Raw genomic sequence first — 19,703 nt, forward strand, 5'->3', positions numbered from 1 at the left:
AGCTCCTGCCAGACCTGCTCAACTTTGGTCGCAATCTCGGGCTCCTCTAGGAGACAATCTGGAATCCGGACGCTGGCCTCGCTCTCCTCTCGTAGGGTCCTCGATCTGGAGAAGCACTGGAAAGTGGTCTGAAAACGAGGAGCCTGCAAGTATGCCCACAGTGCCACCTCTATCACAAGCCCACTCATCAATGTAAAACCTGTCGATGCGGGAAAGGTTAACTCCTGTGGCCCGTCTATCCAAGCGCGAGAAAGATAAACTCCCCTGCAACCTGCCAAACTCCGAGAGAGTCCACGGATCGTGGCCTCTCACCTGCAGCACTAGTTCCTCCCAGGCAGCGAGCTCCGGCCCATGAATGGTCTCCTGGCTGCCCCCCATCCTGTCCTCTGCATCCTCCAGCATGTTGCAATCCCCCCCTAGGCACCAATGGTCTGCCATGGGGAGGGACTGCCTAATGGTGCTCCAGAACTCGGCTCTCCCGGTCGCCCCATTAGGGGCGTAGAAGTTGAGGAAGCCAATGCGGTCTTCCCCAACCCGAAGGATGATCCACTGCGCTCGACCCTGGACCAGAGTGCCAGAATCCACAACCTCGGATAGAAGCTGCTCGTCGCTGACTGAGATGCATACTCCACCCTGGTTCCCCTGGGAGCCATATGCCAGTGACCAAAAAGTGTGACTCCTGCCTGGCAAGATCTTCCCGCAGGTGCGGGTACGCCCGGCAGAAAGGTGGTGTTCCTGGATGAAAAGGATATCTATGGGTCCTCCAACGAGAGCCCTCTGGATCTCCTGGCGAAGTCTGCCCCGACCAATGTAGCAGCGATGTCCACCGAGACCCTGGATGTTCCATGAGAGGATCCTCATGGATGAGCTATGGCAAGTGAAGCAGCCGCCACTGGCTCACCCCTCTCAGCCGGCCCGGATGATCTGTGAGTCTTGGGCGCCGGCTTGGAGGGAGAATAGTCACTGTCTGTCCGGGTGCGGAGTCTCTCCAAAAAGAGGGTGACCTGTCTCTGTGTCCAGCCCCACTCCGCCTTCGCCCTGTCCAGGGCATAGGCGTGAGACCAATCCTCTGCATATATGTATCTAAAGGTAGGCTGCACCCTCGGGGCGGCATGGAGGAGAATCAGTAGCACCGCCTCAACTGAGGTGTGGACTGGATCCGCCCGCCAATCTCCTATACCAAACAAGCTCATGCGGGCTGAGTGTAATCGGGTCTGCAATAGGTCTGTGAGCCCCAGGTCACTGAAGTGGTGAGAAAACTCCAGTATCTGATCACGCAAAACTTCCTCTACAGAGTTGCAATCCCATGCTGTGTCTGGGGCAACACTGAGAGGAAAGGAGAAGGCCACCATGCTGCTCACCACTGAAGGAGAACGAGAGGGATGGCACACCACGCAAACTCGCAAGGGCGCGACCAGTGTCTCGAACGGGCCAGCATCCAGCTCTGGAGGCACCTGAAAAAACCGTAATCCACTGGGAGCCCCATCACTCGCGGGGGCCCCCCAGGGGAGGCTGGGTGGAGAGAACTCTGTGGCGGGCGAAGCTAGGATCGCCATCTCCACCAGCCCGGAGTGGCGGTGGAACAGCCGCTGGACTGAACTCTGGCCTACCCAGCTGCGCTACCCCGGGGCAGTGGGTGGTCTGGCGGAGTATCCTGGAGAGGCCGAGGGAGGGATGGGGGCTCGCGGAGAGGAGGGGGGAGAGCGAGGAGAGGATGGAGAGGCATCTGCCAGAGGATAGGTGTCAGGGGGGGCCGCCGGGGGAGGCGGGAGGGGGGGGGCTGGGGGGGGAGAGGGCGGGGGTGGAAGGAGTGCTCTCCGAGTGAGGGGAAGAGGAGCCGGGGGTCGCAGAGTGCGGCCCGGGATCCTCAGGAATCTGCTCCATGGAGGGGGCGGGGCCCCCCGTGGGGGGAGGCGGGAGCGGGGTCTCCATGTGGGGGGCTCCACCGGCGGCCTCAACGGGCACTGAGTCTGAATCCTCGTCCATCGGGGTGGGACCTGCTGGCCGCCTATCCCTGACTGGAGCATAAGTGCGGGTAGGTGCCTGGACGCCAGCCGGAGTCGCCTGTCCGCCAGCCTGTGCTGCCTGCTGGCGTCTGCGACGGTCCCTGCGGGCCGGGCGTTTCCGCCGGCGAACCTCCTGCCATCCGCCAGCCTCCTGGGTCTGCGCGGCATCCTCCGCCGGGGCCTGCTCGTCAGATGATGGCGCCTGCTGAGACGAGCCAGGGATGTCCGGTCTCTGAGGTGGATGGCCACCCCTCGGGTCTCCTGCAGGGGGTCCAGAGGCGGCAGAGCGTGAAGGATGAACCCCCTTGCGGGGACAGGCGCGTGCGAGATGGCCCATCTCCCGACAGGTGTAGCACTGGCCGGGGAGGCCCGAATACTTCACGCGCTGTATCAGATGTCCTCCAAAAAGACAAGGGAGGAGGATCGTCTTCGGGAGGGACTCCGGTGACGGAACCACAACACGAATGGCCGGGAGTCCTGCTGCCCGAGCTATCACTGAAGCCGCTGTCTGAGGCGTCTCCACCACCTGCCCGAACGCCTTGCCAATGGATGACAAGAGGGGCAAGTACTCCCTACGGAGTCCAGGAAAGTAGATAGTGATGGGAAAACCTGTCGCGCCTGCTAGCGGGTTAGAAGCGGGGTCTAAACCGTGAGTCCATCGCGCCAGGAACGCCCGAGATGAGCGGAGGGCAATGGGGCTCCGAGCCAGCACCATCTGAGCTGCCTGGGGGGGCTCGAAATCCACCTGGTAGTAGCCACGTCCCAAAAAATCAACGCTGACGATCTTGGCAGGCACGCCAACGAGACTGCCTTGCAGAAGGTCGCGAAGCTCTCTCCGCATCGGACGGCTACCCACTATCTTGGAGACCAAGGAGGAGGCCTCAAGAGCGGATACTGTGGAAACAAACAACTGATGATTTGCAGCTGTGAACTCCAGACGGAGACCGGAATCGGCAGGGGTAGTCGGAGCGGCTTCCATGGAGTCCTCCAGAGGGAAAAGGCCAGAAACCGGGGTCACCAACGGGAGGGACACAGCCCTACGAGGAAACGGAGAGGCGGAAGGTTAGAGGATAGCGGGGGCGGAGGCGGGGGGGGGGGGGAGGGGGGAGCTGAGGCGGGGGAGCTAGCGGTGGGGGGAGGGGCGAGACGGAAGGGGAGGAGAGGGAGAAGGCGGGGGGGGGGGGGGGGGGGGTAGAGATGGCAGGGGAGAGAAGTGAGGCGGAGGAGAAGGCGAGGGGGGTAGAGATGGCGGGGGAAGAGATGGCGGGGGAAGGAAGCGAGGAAGGAGGCGGGGGGGGGAGAAATGGCGGGGGAGGAAACGAGGAAGGAGGCGGAGGAGGAGAAGGCGGGGGGGGAGAGAAGGCAGGGGAGGATGCGAGGAAGGAGGCGGGGGAGGATGCGCGGAAGAAGGCGGGGGAGGATGCGCGGAAGAAGGCGGGGGAGAGATGGCGGGGGAGGATGCGAGGAAGAAGGCGGGGGAGAGATGGCGAGGAAGGGTGCGAGGAAGGAGGCGGGGGAGAGGACGGAGGAGAAGGCGGGGGACAGACGGGGGGGAGAGGGGGGCGCGACGGCGAGAAGCAGCGGGAGGGGGAGAGGCGGAGCTCGCAGGAGCAGATCTCAGATCGATTTCATCTGGAGCACTTATGTAAGGAACCAATGGAAGACTCTGCATACCATACCCGGTCATGATCCTGATCTGCTAGCTGTCGAGAAGACTACCATGCAAGCCTCAGTAATATGTGACTATCCAAGGTGTCCAAGCTACCGTAAGGTTCTTTGCCATCTTCTTACCGGCTCAAACGGGCGCTTATCTTTGCCATCTTCTTACCGGCTCGAACGGGCGCTTATCTTTTGTAAGATGGCACATGAACATATAAAGCGGCCGTGCCTTGTGCTTAATGTCAAATAGGGAAAGTGACTTTGTGTACATTTTTGCTTAAGACTAGCAATAGAGGCTGGACCATTTTTAAGTTTGGCCGACCTAGTGTGAAAACTAGTCACTTGTATATCAGTCATTTTTGACAATGAGCAATACGCTATCATTCCCTTGCAATAGAATATGTGATTATCTGGAAGAGTGCACCTATCATCGTAGGAGCTGCTCCGAATTCCACGTGGATAATAGGGTTTGGTACTGATGTGGAAGAGAGTAATATTAATGTCTACATAAGAGGAGACAATATCTACTGTATCACTCATGTAGGTGAATTGATGTCTGGATGCCACTGAGAGAGAGAGAGAGAGAGAGAGAGAGAGAGAGAGAGAGAGAGAGAGAGAGAGAGATATTTCACGTCTTTGTGCTTGGTTCCTGGATGTGGGCCTGGAAACATTGCCTCTCGAACCTAGCCAAAGCTGTATGCCCTTGTGCCATCTGTGTTTGTACTGCTGGCCTCATTGTGAAGATCGGTTGTGGTGAGAAATTAATGCCCTGATATAGGTATGATGAGACTATCTCCACCCATCCACCACCATATGTAAACCGATTTCTTTTTGTTGCTGCCCTAGATGTGTTGAAAATCACGGCTTTGGTTTTTCCCAGGTTCACCTTGAGGTCATACTCCTCACAAAAAGCCCCCAAAGCATCCAAATGCCTATGCAGTCCCTCTTTTGAATCTGAAATTAGGACAATGCCATCCACATAGAGGAGGATGGATACAAGTGTATCAGCCAGTGTAGATCCAGCCCCTCCCAATTTGTCAATGAAGTTCTCAATCTCATCAACATAGAGTCCAAAGAGAGTGGGAGCATCCTTGTTTCACCCCAAAAGTACTCTTGATCTCTTCTACCTCTCCGGGTGCCTGTACTCTCCCTGTCACCAACTCTGTAACCGCTCCCTACGGGAGGCCTACAAATCAGAAGATAAAATACACATTATTAGATCACTTAACCAATACAAACAATGGAACAATACTTGCAACGTTAAAACTGGAAATGACAAAGAACACTTGACACAATCATTGGGGCCGGAAAGCCCCCCCCCCCCTCAATACAGTTTGTATTTCTTGGAGTATTTATATGTACAAGTGTTCAAGGGCCCCAAGGCTAGATTTCTCCATAACATGGAATGAATACAACTGAAAACAATAAGATTTCTGTCGATGAAGAATCGGTTGTCGGAGTAGACCAAATCACAGGTAGTCTCCTATCTTCACTGGGTGAACACCCGCTCCTCGTTGGTCTTCCGGGACCGTGCACCAACAGGCACACCCGTACTAACACTTGGTAGGGTGGCACCGCGGAGGGAGTGATACGTGGTGCTCCTAAGTAAGCTTTGCTCCCAGTTTCCCTCGAACCCCATCGACCTCCACTGGCTTCTCTGAATGTGAGGGCACGGTCAGAGTACTCACGGAAAAAGATCACCATCCCAGTGGCATTCCATGGTGAAGGAAACCTGTGGTGATGATTTCCTACACAAGACTTGGAGAAACAACATTTAAATTTAGTCTTATCTGAATTTGAATCACAGAAACAAGTACCTGATTGAGATTCAAATTAGGATCTAAGGAGAGGAGACTATCCCCTTTAATGTGGTCCTGGTTGGTGCAGGCAATAGAAGTCGGTGGGTACTGATGGTGGGTACTAATGGCGGGTACAGGAGAGCAACAACAGCCTGTGTGCTGATGGTGGGTAGAGGAGCAGTAGTAGCCGGTGCTGATGGCGGGTACAGGAGCAGCAGCCGGCGGCAGGGCTGGTGGTGGGTACAAGAGCAGCAGCCGGCAGCAAGGCTAGTAGTGGGTACAGGAGCAACAGCCGGCAGCAGCAGCAGGGCTGGTGGTGGGTACAGGAGCAGCAGCCGGTAGTAGGGCTGGTGGCTGGTACAGGAGTAGCAGCCGGTAGAAGGGCTAGTAGTGGGTATGGGAGTAGCAGCCGGCAGCCAGGTTGGTGGCAGGTACAGGAGTAGCAGCAGCCGGTAGGAGAAAACCATTCGCCCTCTTCCAATCCAATCAGCGCCCTCTTTCCATCAACCACTCCCATACCACCGTCCATGTGCTAGAGGGAATTTTTTCCCATGCAATCCTTAGTCTAAATATTATTAGGTCTTAAGCAATGGTTAATCCTTGGGCACCCACATTGAAAGGTATCCAGTCATAAATTTAAATATGTGTGAACACCCAACTTTATAAATATTAAGGTTTACACTACTTTATAGATTTTACAATTGAAAAAGGCCAATAAGGCAATACTTACCACCTGTTCACACGCCACACCAACTCGTCAGCAGACAACACACCCACGGTACACTGGCGGCATCCCCGTTTAGTGTACTGGCACGTCATAGCAAGCAAACACATGAAAACAAGTCATGCGAAAACAAGTTTATTCATGCAAACATGAATGTAATAGACGAAATCTCCCTTTCATAAAACTTGTACAAGAATTTCTTGTCAGGCACAAAATTAGCGCGACAGAAATGGGTCTTTCTATGCAGTGACAGTCCCATAGGCAAAACACAAATCCTGGCACGGGCCTTTCTATGGAGTGACAATCCCATAGACAAAGCTCGGCACAAATATCAGTACCATGGAGTGACGGTCCCATGGGTAAGACGCAATTCTGGTTATACATGGGTGGTAACAAACATGCTCCCATCTATATGGCACAACACTGGTTACACACGGGTGGCACAAAACTGGCTCCCATCCATGTGACACAAGATGACTGACCCTTTCACATGGGACACTGGCCTGGCCACAAGTCCATAATGAAGTCCATAGTAATGCTTTCCCATGGCTGCGAGAAAATAGGCAAAGGTTGAAGCAAACCTGGAGGCTTTTGCCTATCAAATTTCACTTTTTGGCAAGTGATACATGCGTGTACATAAGCTTCAATGTCCTTACGCATGTTTGGCCAAAAGAAATATCTTTCAATCATGCGTGTCGTAGGCATAATATCTCTATGACTAGCATAGGGTGGAGCATGACATTCATCTAGTACCTTTGGACGCATATCCTTTACAACACATAAGCAATTATCCTTCATAAGATAACCCTCTTTGATCACATAAGAGGCATGCGAATGACCAGCCATCAAATCAGCCCATATATGGGAAAAATTAGCATCCAAATGATACAAATCACGCATGGTAGATAAGTCCCCATGAGAGGCCACTGAAACTGCAGCCACATAAGGCCTCCTGGACAAAGCATCTGTCACTACATTCTTCTTTCCTGGAGTATACAATCTGAAAATGAAACATCGAAAGAAAGTTTGCCATTCTCATTTGCTTCACAGAGAGCTTTGTTTGAGATAGAAAGTACCTCAAGCTTTGATGATCTGTCTTGACTACAAATTCAGCCCCGAGAAGATAATGCTTCCATATTTTTAAGGCATAAATTGCAGCCAAGAGCACTTTTTCATAAATGTCCATATGGATCTCGGCATCATGCAATCGACGGCTCTCATAAGCAACTGCATGACCCTCTTGATTATTTAGGACATCCCCTATACAATTTCCACATGCATCACATTCCACCGTGAATGGCTTTTGCAAGTCGGGAAAAATAAACATGGGTCCACAAATGATAGCATTTTTGAGTTGCAAGAAGGCATCTTGCTCATTCGAAGTCCATTTGAAGGCGGCTTTCTTCTTTGTAAGATCATGTAATGGCGAGGCAATCCTAGCGAAATGCCTTATGAATCGCCTATAGTATGAACATAACCCAAGAAAGCTACGCACTTCATGTACATTTTGCAACTCTGGCCAATTGCGAATGGTTTCAATCTTAGCAGGATCCATTCTTACACCATCTTTGGATACAATGTGGCCCAAATAATGTATCTTTGAAAGAAAGAACTCACTCTTCTTGGCATTTATGAGGAGTTTATGCTTTCGTAACTCTTCAAACACTATAGCCAAATGAGTCTTATGCTCCTTCTCATTCTTGGAGAAAACCAAGATATCATCAAAGAATACACCTGTGAATTTACGATGGGGTCGAAATATCGTGTCCATCATACGGTTGAATGTTGCCGGGGCATTGGTAAGGCCAAAAGGCATCACCAAAAACTCATACAATCCAAAAGCTGTTTTGAATGCGGTTTTATGGACATCCTGGGGTACCACACGAATCTGGTGATAGCCACTCTTTAAGTCTATATGGCTGAAACAAGTCGAGCCATCAAGCTTATCCAAGATGTCATCTATGCGTGGGATTGGAAACCGATTCTTGATGGTGAGCTTGTTTAGAGCTCTTGATAATCCACACACATGCGGAATGATCCATTCTTCTTTTGCACAAGAAGCACAGGTGAAAAAAAGAGTGAGGAGCTTGGCTGAACCAAACCCTTCTCTAAAAGCTCATTAACTTGCTTCATGATCTCCTCTTGTTGTGCGGTACTCACACAATATGCGGGTTTGTTAGGTGGGGAATTACCTAGCACAAGATCTATGCGATGATCCTCGGGCCTCTCAGGAGGTAGTTCTCCTGGCAAGGCATTGGCAAAACAATCTTTATATGCAATTGCATTAAGAAAATTCAGCCTATCTTGAGTCAATACAGCCACATCCACATGACTTTGTTCAATCTTGTCACGAACAAAAACCAAATACGCGGAAAGACTCTTCATCATTGCCTTATTAATTTGGATGTGAGATACAACTGGGATGGAATCTCCTCCTTTGCTAGCATCAATGACATGCATGCGGCCTTTATGCATAAAAGTGATCCTGTTGGTTTTATATTCTTTGCAGGGCTCAAGTCTATGATGCCAAGGCTTACCAAGCAATACATCACATCCATTTAGAGGAGCAATCCAGAAATGCTCATGATCCAAATAACCCTGTATATGTTTGCGCAACTTCCCAATAAGAGGAGTCACCTGCACCTCTTTGCCAACAAAAGCGGCCTCTGCCTCAATCTGGGGTCCCATGTCCCCAATCTGCCCAAGGTGGCTGCCATCTGTGTAGATGCTATAAAGTTGGATGTCGCCGAAAAGAATTATTCGGTATATGACAAAGAGCTTTTGGGTGTGATCACAGCGCTCAAACATTGGAAGCCTTTTCTTTATGGACAGGCTTTCATAGTGAAAACAGACCACCAAGCACTCAAGTGGCTTCAGACTATGCCAAGTGCCCAGTGGAGTGATCGACAGGCCAGGTGGAGTCAAATCTTCCAACAGTTTGGAGGTATGATTGAATACATCCCTGGTAAGCATAACCCAGTAGCAGATGCTCTCAGTCGAAAGTCCAGCATCCAGGCAGTCCAAGAAGCTACCATTCTCGTGTCTCATCACTCTGTTCCTCTCATTGAGAGAGAGGTAACCCCGTGGAGCAGACTGATCATACTGAAAAGGTGGCAACCGCTCAATGTCTATCCCATGATGTGAGAACCACTGTAGCATCTGTGCATACCAAGATCCAGTGTGTCCAGCCTTGGCCAGCTGGCTGGATGCCTCAAAAGCTCGGTGGGATAATCTCTCCATGGGCATCTCCCTCATCCTGTATATAAAGGAGATCGTCTGGAACAATGCCTCCACTGCCATAGGTGGTGCAGCAAACTCAGCTCGAACAATGTCGTGCGGGATGGATGGTTTGCTGCGTATCATCCTCGAGAGCATCAAGATCTGTGGTCTCTCTAGCTGTACCCATGTGGAGGCTACAAGCCCTGGTGTCCAAACCGCTGCTGCATACATCAAGGCTAGTGTCACTAATATATCAAAGAGCCACCCCTTCGTGCGGGGTTCCTGAGAGAGAGAGAGAGAGAGAGAGAGAGAGAGAGAGAGAGAGAGAGAGAGAGAAATGAAATGATATATTAACGTCACTATGAGGCATGAGACCAAAACTGAGAGTACATCTGAAGTTGGTGTCTCATCAAAGAGAACAACTAAATGAGACTAAAAAGTACAATAAACTGGTTGTCCTACAATTATAAGAACAGAACTGTAAGACTCCGAGATGATACTGAGTAGAAAATACTGGAAAATACTGAAAAATGTATATCAGGTAGATCCATGTATGCTGATCAGTTGAGAGAGAGAGAGAGAGAGAGTCTACTAAAGACCCAATGGGCCTATGAGACCAGTCACCAAAGTGATACAATAATGTCCATGGCATATCTCATCATGGAACGGAAAATAAAATAGAAACAAAACAAAGCTATCTTAGTGGGGTGATACAAAACTGTCCATGAAATCTCATCATGGAATACCAGGAACATGGAACATGAGAGGAGCATCACCCCCCAACAGATGGTATAACACTCTCCAAAATATCAAGCATGGGGCTAATGAATTATATTAACATGGGGCTAATGAATTATATTAACATGAGAGGAGCATCACCCCCCAACAGATGGTATAACACTCTCCAAAATATCAAGCATGGGGCTAATGAATTATATTAACATCGGCCAAAATGGCCTATGAGACCAAATACACAATACGAAAACCATGAAGGTCTTAAGCCGACTATGGTCCAGCAAAAGAAAAATTTCACAAGTCCTACTAATCATCTATAAAGCTACGATGCTAGCCATCAAATACATTCACCTCAACTCAAAGTCGGGTCTAATTTTGGGTTTGGTTTGCAGAATCCTTTAATAAGGGCTCTGCCTTCGCGGTAGACTGCCGGCTTTCTTTCTTTTTGAGAGAGAGAGAGAGAGAGAGAGAGAGAGAGAGAGAGAGAGGTATATCAGAAAGGGGTGCCCAATTGGAGGTGAGTTAAAAGATGTGGAAAGGGGTGTGTGTATGATAGAGCCTCTCTAAATCTGCCCCAATCACAGCCACACACCAAAACAAGCTTCCAAACAAAAATTCAACCACCAAATGGCACACAAATTAACATGCAAACACCACTTCATATGCCACCCACTTGACATGTGACTTTCCATACCACAAGGGTCCACCAATCCAAGTGTTCAGCTACTTTATCGGGTGGGATTATGTCTGTAAAGCCTCTTAGTCACTGTTTCAAGACTCATTTTTAATACAAATTTTCTGTAGTATGCAAATTAAATGATTTTTTTGCTTTTCTTTTCAACACACAGCGTTCTAGTGTGTTACCATACACGAACAGTTTCTCATTCAGTCTCGTCCGTATGCAGTCCATTATGTAAATCTCGTGTTGTTCATACAGGAGGAGAAGACAAGACGATGCAATCCATGGAGAGGCAGGCAGTTGGAGGGCCTCGAACACCACTCTTGGTTCAGAGCCAAGGCAGAACAGCCGTCAAGCATAGTTTTCCACTAAATTATCTGTTACTGCCTTGGGACCTTGGAAAACAATTTTATATAGCATTCAAGTTTGGCATCGTCCAGTTCGTATGTGATTCTGCAGAGCAATCTTAGTTCTTTGTTGTTTATCATTGGAAAAACACCCATCTGCCAAAGTGTATTCATTTCTAAGCTAACTGCGTTGTAATCTTGCAGATGATACTGAAGACTGTCAGTGCTCTTATCTCACTGGTCCTACAGTGGTGGAACCTTTATGGCGAAGGGGAGTTCAGATGGGACCGGGGGTATATTTAACATCTTTCTTAAGGCGTTTAACTTGTGCACGTGTGAAATGTCTGGTTTTGTCACTTGTGTCTGACATAACCCTAAATCCCAGCCTTGACTTGCTCTAACCCTCATGTACCCTCTTCAAGCCCCATACAGTATTTCCTCTCTGAGGCTTCTAATCACATGCTAGATCAAATCTCTCCTTGTCCAGTGCTTGCCATGTGCCCAATTGGCAGTTATGTCCTAACCCCCTTTTGGGCCTTCCACCTTGGCACTCTAATAAATGTCTCAGGTATTCCTTGGGCGTCCCTCTTCACATTGGCCTAGTCCTCTAGATTTCATAGACACTTATCTGCCCTTAGGGGAATCCTGTAAGTATATGACATGTAACAATTGTCAATTCTTGGTTCTGTCTAACCTTAAAGCAGCTTTGGCCAGGAGTGTTTCTAATGTAATACCCTTGAGTTTAAATCATTTTGAGAGATGTCTACCGCTGTTGAATGTTGGTGACATATATCTATAAATAGCAATAATTTGTGGCTGTATTAGTGATTGAATGTTTCTATGTGTTTTTCAGGTACATCTATATTGCTGTGGTTATTAATTTCAGTCAATCCTGGGCGCTGTACTGCTTAATGCAGTTTTACAACATCACAAAGGAAGAACTTGCACCAATCCGACCATTGGCCAAGTTTTTGTGTTTCAAAGCTATAGTCTTTCTTACGTGGTGGCAGGGACTCATAATAGCAATCATCTTTGCGATGCAATCGGCCAAGATACAGAATGAAGAATCCCTACAAGCTCGGATACAAGATTTTATAATATGTATTGAGGTAATTCCTATCCAAAATTGTTGATAACTCCCCTATTGACAGTAACAGGTTTGGCCTTAAGATGTTAATGGTTTGTATAATATTCAGGAATTAGATCCAAAAGTAAGTTGCAGTGCATGCATATGTGTGCTTTGTGCACAGCCTTTGGGACTGAAAGATGGGTGGGTCCCCTGTTTAGGTATTTCTTTATTCCCAAACTTTGGCACAATGCTTTGGAGAGTCATAATGTCCATGCCAGATTCTGTGTTGTGCATAATCAAACAATACCAAATACTGAGATCTGGCTTTCGATGAAGAGGATGGTCTTCGTCCTCCTCTCTTAGCGTGAGTAAGTTGTACTCTCATAACTCCTAGCTCGCATCAAGAGCGGATCGCATCTTCAGTGCCTGTTGGCACATGCACCCATGCATTGAGGTGCTATGTGATACTCTGGCTTATTGTCAGTGCTACATTTGTGCATCAATAGAACCCTTTTAAGAATTTATTTGTCGTACGCAGTGACCCCATTGTGAGCCCTAGTCTAGGGACATGTCAAGCGCGAGCTACGTAGGTCACATCTGAAGCCGTAGGTGTAGGTATGTGTCAGTGAACCCACTTGGAGAAAAAAGCATGTAGGTCATCTTAGGGTAGAAGCATGTAGGTAACAAAGGCGTAGGCTGCCTTTGGCCAGCCTAGGTGGGCTCTCACAAGAGTCACCAATAGACAAAAGAGGCCAGAACTTGGGCTTTGGCATGGTGGCTAGCCCATAACCCAGTCTTCCAGCAGAAGGGCCTGTCAGCGAGCATAAGTAGCCCATTCAGCCTAGCAATAGCCAGTCAGCCAGCAGATAAGTACTCACAGGCCACACATGTGAAGCGATGGCATGAATGTCTATTCTCAGCAAGTTGTGAGCATTATTAACAGGCCGACAACATGATAGCAAAACTGACCAGCATATAGGGACCTATATAACTTGCGCTCTCATGAGTCACCAATAGGCACAAAAGGGGCCAGCACTTGGGCTTTGGCATGGTGGCTATCCCATAGGCCAGTTGGCCAGCAGAAGAGCCTTTGTCAGCCAGCATAAGTAGTCCATTTAGCCTAGCAATAGCCAGTCAGCCAGCAGCAGGTCACATGTGTGAAGCGATGGCATAAATGTCTTCTTTCAGCAAGTCGTGAGCATTATTAACAATCCGACAGCATGATACCGACCAGCATATAGGGACCTATATAAGGTGCCCTTCAGTCCCATCTCAAATCGTCTCATTCTCTTATATTTCAACAGTGAAACACAGGCTCTTCATGTGTGCTTAAGTTTTTGTGCATACGTTTTCAGCAAGAGCACTTCATTGTGCTACAGTCCAAGACATCAGAAAAAGTCATCTTCAGCATTTAGCCATCAGGTCCGCATCCCCTTAGCAGATATGTATGTGCATATTGGCTCCCCGAAGTGGCGTCTAAGTTGTCTACAGACCGCTTGATGGTTCAGCCAACGTTTGGTCTACCTCGTCCTTGCGTTTGGCATTCCACTGTCAACAGTCATCAGTAAGTTTTCTGCATTGTAAAGTTCTCCGAAGTAATAAAGAAAATACTCTTGCTGCAGGAGGGGGCCCTGAAGTGGGTAGTTGGGACCCAACCTGGTGTTTACTCTATCTCTGCAGTTCTATCTCCTGTGTATAAACGTTGTTAAAGTGGATTGCTTAAACTCACTAAAAGAAAAGGTATAAAGAAGGCCTTGTTGGGCGTTACATGATCATACCGGTTGCATGCTACAAGTATCAGTGCTTTTGGTTGTGATCCAGCTTGGCTACCTATAGTGAGAGCATTCCGTGGATGGTAAAACTGAGGTCGTTTTAAAAACCACCCAGCCATCCACCATGTCACGAGAAGAAGAAAGAAGCTTCAAAGAAGACACCACCGTTAAGAAAGTGTCCAAGAAGACACCACCAAAGAAGAAACGCTTCCGGTACGTACTAAAGGTTTCCTTTAAGAGCTGATGGCGCAAAACAGACTATGCAAGCTACAACTTCAACAGGCAAAAGAGGCAGGGAAGCTTGAAGGAGCAGCCTTAAGAGCAGGGTCCCATATGATTCGAACGTGTTCTTCTCCCAGTAGGAATAGAAGGCCAAGGAAGCCAAATGCATGGTTGAAGAAGACCGGGGCCTTGTAGATTCTTGCAGCTCTAGAGCATCAACACAAGCTAGATTGGGAAGCTGTGAAATTCTAGCATCGGCATACTCTGGCAACTTTACAGGCCAATTTGATATTGGCACTTCCCAAACTGGCATGGGGTCCCAATTTCTCCACCATCCCATCCACCATCGTCATCCGTGCTTAACCGAACTTCAGTAAGTATGATGGTTAGTGTGATCATTCTGCAGTCACTTAGTTTATTGATCAATTTGTTGCATATTTTCCATTTGCTAAGATTTCAGATACTCAAAACAAAGTCCACCTTGCGGCGGCACATCTCATTTAGGGGGGCCGAGTTAACAAAGGCTTAGGCTAGCCTTTGGCCAGCCATAGGTGGGCTCTCAAAAGAGCCACCAATAGCCACAAAAGGGGCCAGCACTTGGGCTTTGGCATGGTGGCTAGCCTATAGGCCAGCCCATAGGCCAGTTGGCCAGTAGAAGGGCCTGTTGGGCAGCATAAGCAGCCCATTCAGCCTAGCAATAGCCAGTCGGTCAGAAGTCAAGGACTCACAGGGCCACACGTGTGAAGCGATGGCATAAATGTCTATTTTCAGCAAGTCATGAGCATTATTAATAGGCCGGCAGTGTGATAGCAAACCAGACCAGCATATAGGGACCTATATAAGGCACGTTCAGTCCCATCTCAAATCATCTCATTCTCTCAATATTTCAGCAGTGAAACACAGCCTCTATCATGTGTGCTTGAGTCTTCTGACTTGTGCATATAACTTCAGCAAGAGCACTTCATTCTGTGAAGAAGTCATCTTCAGCATTCAGCCAACAGTCCCATAGCCCCTTAGCAGATCTGGGTGCGCATATTGGCTCCTGAAGTGTCTTCGAAGTTGTCTACAAAACGCTTGATGGTTTAGCCTTTGGTCTATCTCGTCCTTGCGTTTGGCTTTCCGCAGTCGACCATCATCAATAATTTTTCTGCATTGTAAAGAAGTTCTCCAAAGTAATAAAGCAAATACTTCTGCTTGTGGGAGCATTTTTCTGCAGTGTAAAGTTCTTCAAAGTAATAAAGCAAATTCTCTTGCTTGCATGCCACGGGGGGGCGGGTGGGGCGCTCTTAAGTGGGTAGTTGGGATGTGTGGCTTCTGTATCTCTACAGCTCTATTTCTTGTGTATAAAGATTGAAGTTGATTGCTTAAATTCACCAAAAAAAAAAGACATAAAGAAGGCCTTGCTGCAAGCCTGCACGTTACACGATCATACCAGTGGCTCATTTGCATTATCCGATTACAATTGATTGATAAACACATTCAAAGAAGAGTGTTGTCAGATGCAACACTCGATTGTGTTTGTTTTGACCTCTGGCTCTTGTAGTGCATGTCTCCTCCCCCCAGTCCCGCGTTTAGTCATTCGCCTATCTTCCCTCCCCTCCCCTACCCAACGTGCATGATCTCCCCATTAGCCTTCTCTACCCTTTCTTGGTATAATGACCAGCTGCCTGCGCCTCCCGTCGTCGCCCTTTTTTACCACGTATCTCGCGCCTCTTGCCTTGCCATCTTATGCCGTGCCCTTCTTTGGCCTCTTGCCTTCGTGTAAGAAGGAATCTTATGCCCTGTCCGCCTTTTTTTGGTAAAAGAAATTATTAAAAAAAATATAGATGAAATTGTGCATTTATGAGAGGAGAAAATTTTGCACAATCTAGGCATAAGCACGTATGGGCACTGATGACATTAGTGGGGATGTTGTAGTATCTAGTTCATACTATGCATGATGGAGTTGATAGTTATATAGTCTTGTGGGTTGACTACCATGAGTATATAACATGCACGTTCCTAAAAGGTGAATTTGGGCATGTTCTTGGATTCATCTAGGTGTATAATTCAGCCGTAATAGCGGACATGTAGATTTCACATTGTGAAGTTTTTCGTCCGAGTTGCAGCCAGTTCATATTGTTCTAATTCTTTCTATCTTTAGCGGTGCATTTGCCCTATCAACTACTTATTTGCTGTACTAATTCTTTCTATTTGCTACTTCCCTTAGTGCTAGGCTTCATTATGGCTGAGTCTGCCCTGCATCTCTGGAGGTTTGATAGAAACTCAGTACAAAGGGCTTTGTGTGAATATATGCTCTTATGTGTGTGTGTGTGTGTGTGTGTGTGTGTGTGTGTGTGGAGTGCGTGTGTGAGAGCATATCTTGATACAGGGTTCTACACCCACTATTGGGCACTGATGACGTTAGTGGGGATGTCGTAGTATCTAGTCCATACTATGCATGATAGAGTTGATAGTTATATAGTCTTGTGGGTTGACTACTATGAGTATATAACATGCCCGTTCCTAAAAGGTGAATTTGGGCATGTTCCCGGATTCATCTAGGTATATATATATATACTCTTTAATGGCATTGAATAAAAATGAGTTGGAAGATTTAGAGAAAAATTAAATAGAATTTATGCCGAGCTTAAGTTGATTTATTTACCTAAGGTGCACCGCTTATAAAAATTAACAAAGGGCAAGTGAGGTGCCGTGTGCACATGTAACTATGTACATAAGTGTAAAATCACCTTGATCTTAAAGGAATTTGAGAAAATAAATCCCATAATTAAATACAAAATATAGGAATTACCCTAAAGAGAGAAGACAATTAAAGAATAAGAGAAGGCTCATCAATGAAATTGAGATAAATTTAACTTTAGAGCTAGGAGAATCAATTTGGAACACTTAAATTATAAATTAAGTGTAGTACATAAGAGATTGAAGCAATGGGTTATGTTAGGTGAACAATAAGACTTTTTTCCGAGTCATATCAAGGCTGTAAAGAATTAAAGAAAAGAGATTGCTAAATGCATGCGAATCAAGGATATATAGAATTCCAACTCAAAGCTTGAGAAACTTTAAGGCAAAGGTTAAAAATTGGGATCAAGAGACACAAGCAGAACAAGTGTTTGTATCCAAAAACCTAAAATATGAATTAGCTCTTGAAGGTAAAAGAGTCCCTAGAGTTATTGCGACCTTAGACGACATTCCAAAGCAAGTCACGACACATTATTTAAAATGATACTGGATCAAGTTATCGAGAGGATCATGACAGACTAGAGAAATATTGTTTGGAGATTCGATGGAGAGAAGAGAATGTCTCGTCGAGCTTATGAAGGTTTACTTAGTCTCAGCGCATGTTTGATGCATCACTACTTGATCATGTGTTCTATATTGATTGTTTTCGAAGTATTCATTGTATGTTTTGCTATGGAAGCTTGTAAAGGTACCATGCAGGCATTTGTGTTGCCGCACAGATGTCATCTGAGTGGTGAATCTTGTTGCAAGGACGGTCGTCCGAGACCTTGACCCATCTCGGTGGACGTGGGTGTGCTCCTGACACGGTTGGTTCTTTGCAGTCAAGTGAAGCATTGATTGAATCAAGTGGGCAAGGTTTGTTCCAAGCTCTCTTCTGAAGCCTTGGCCCATTTCGTGTTGTGATAAGATCAATGATGTCTCCCTGAAGTTGAAGTTACCATACAGTTGGACTATGCATGATGTCTGCCGTGTCTCATGGTTGAAGCCTTATGTTGGACCATCTTTGCAAGAGGTTGCGGATGAGCGACAACTTGAAGTGGTCGACACAAGGGAGAAGCAATCAAGCCCGATCAGATTCTCCTTCACAAGTGGAAACATGTTTCGATCGAAGACTCAGACAATTCTACACCTAACTCAAGGACCAAGGCACTCATGAAACTGTTTGGAGGAGTTTTTCGAAGAGTACCCTTAGATTTTGGTAGACTCCCTACAACTGCCGCCAAGCTAAGCTGGATGTAATGTCACATGCATCCAGCTCTGAGGTCTATGTGACACATTGGCGCATCATTAGTGCTACATTTGTACATCACTAGAACCCTTTTTAGGATTCATTTGTCGTATGTCATGACCCCATTGTGAGCCCTAGTCTAGGGACATGTCAGGCATTTGCTATGTGGTATGTGTCACTTAACCCACTTGGAGAACAAATCATGTAGGATCTTAGGGTAGAAGCATTGTAGAAGCATGTAGTTAACAAAGGCTTAGGCTAGCCTTTGGCCAGCCATAGGTGGGCTCTCAAAAGAGCCACCAATAGCCACAAAAGGGGCCAACACTTGGGCTTTGGCATGGTGGCTAGCCTATAGGCCAGCCCATAGGCCCGTTGGCCAGTAGAAGGGCCTGTTGGGCAGCATAAGCAGCCAATTCAGCCCAGCAATAGCCAGTTGGTGAGAAGTTAAGGACTCATAGGGCCACACATGTGAAGCGATTGCATAAATGTCTATTTTCAGCAAGTCGTGAGAATTATCAATAGGCCGGCAGCGTGATAGCAAACCAGACCAGCATATAGGGACCTATATAAGGCACGTTCAGTCCCATCTCAAATCATCTCATTCTCTCAATATTTCAGCAGTGAAACATAGTCTTCTGACTTGTGCATATATGTTCAGCAAGAGCACTTCATTGTGCGAAGAAGTCATCTTCAGCATTCAGCCAACAGTCCCGTATCCCCTTAGCAGATCTAGGTGTGCATATTGGCTCCCGAAGTGTCTTCTAAAGACCGCTTGATGGTTTAGCCTTTGGTCTATCTCGTCCTTACGTTTGGCTCCATAGTCAACCGTCATCAATAATTTTTCTGCATTGTAAAGTTCTCCAAATTAAGAAAGCAAATACTCCTGCTTGCCAACAGTCCCGTATGCCCTTAGCAGATCTGGGTGTGCATATTGGTTCCCGATGTGTCTTCTAAGTTGTTTACAGACTGCTTGATGGTTTAGCCTTTGGTCTATCTCGTCCTTGGGTTTGGCTTTCCACAGGCAACCGTCATGAGTAATTTTTCTACATTGTAAAGAAGTTCTCCAAAGTAATAAAGCAAATACTCCTGCTTGTGGGAGGATTTTTTTGCATTGTAAATTTCTTCAAATTAATAAAGCAAATACTCTTGCTTGCGCGGGCGGGCGGGGGGGGGGGGGGGGGGGGGGGGGGGGGTGGCGCTGTTAAGTGGTTAGTTGGGATGATCCAATCTGGTGTCGATCTCTACAGCTGTATTTCATGTGTATAAATATTAAAGTTGATTGCTTAAATTCACTAAAAGAAAAGACATAAAGAAGGCCTTGCTGCAAGCCTGCACGTTACACGATCATACTAGTGGCAGCTGGCTCATTTGCATTATCTGATTACAATTGATTGATAAACACATTCAAAAAAGAGTGTTGTCAGATGCAACACTCGATTGTGTTTGTTTTGACCTTTGGCTCTTGTAGTGCATGTCTCCTCCCCCTTCCTCCCCCCAGTCCC

General features: G+C 47.4%; 1 protein-coding gene across 3 annotated transcripts in view; it reads left to right on the forward strand.

Moving 5' to 3' along the window:
• Nucleotides 1-19,703, forward strand: part of LOC147616319 (protein LAZ1-like) — a 71,098-nt gene that overhangs the window by 35,666 nt on the left and 15,729 nt on the right. For all 3 annotated transcript variants that reach the window (XM_086777387.1, XM_086777386.1, XM_086777388.1), the window contains exons 5-7: nucleotides 11,080-11,264; nucleotides 11,373-11,461; nucleotides 12,022-12,277. In XM_086777387.1, coding sequence (XP_086633513.1) covers nucleotides 11,080-11,264; nucleotides 11,373-11,461; nucleotides 12,022-12,277 — 530 coding nt within the window. The remainder of the gene's footprint in view (nucleotides 1-11,079; nucleotides 11,265-11,372; nucleotides 11,462-12,021; nucleotides 12,278-19,703) is intronic.

The sequence above is a fragment of the Cibotium barometz genome, chromosome 38 (genome assembly GCF_041138505.1).
Source record: "Cibotium barometz isolate CiBa-2024 chromosome 38, ASM4113850v1, whole genome shotgun sequence".
NCBI lineage: Eukaryota > Viridiplantae > Streptophyta > Polypodiopsida > Cyatheales > Cibotiaceae > Cibotium > Cibotium barometz.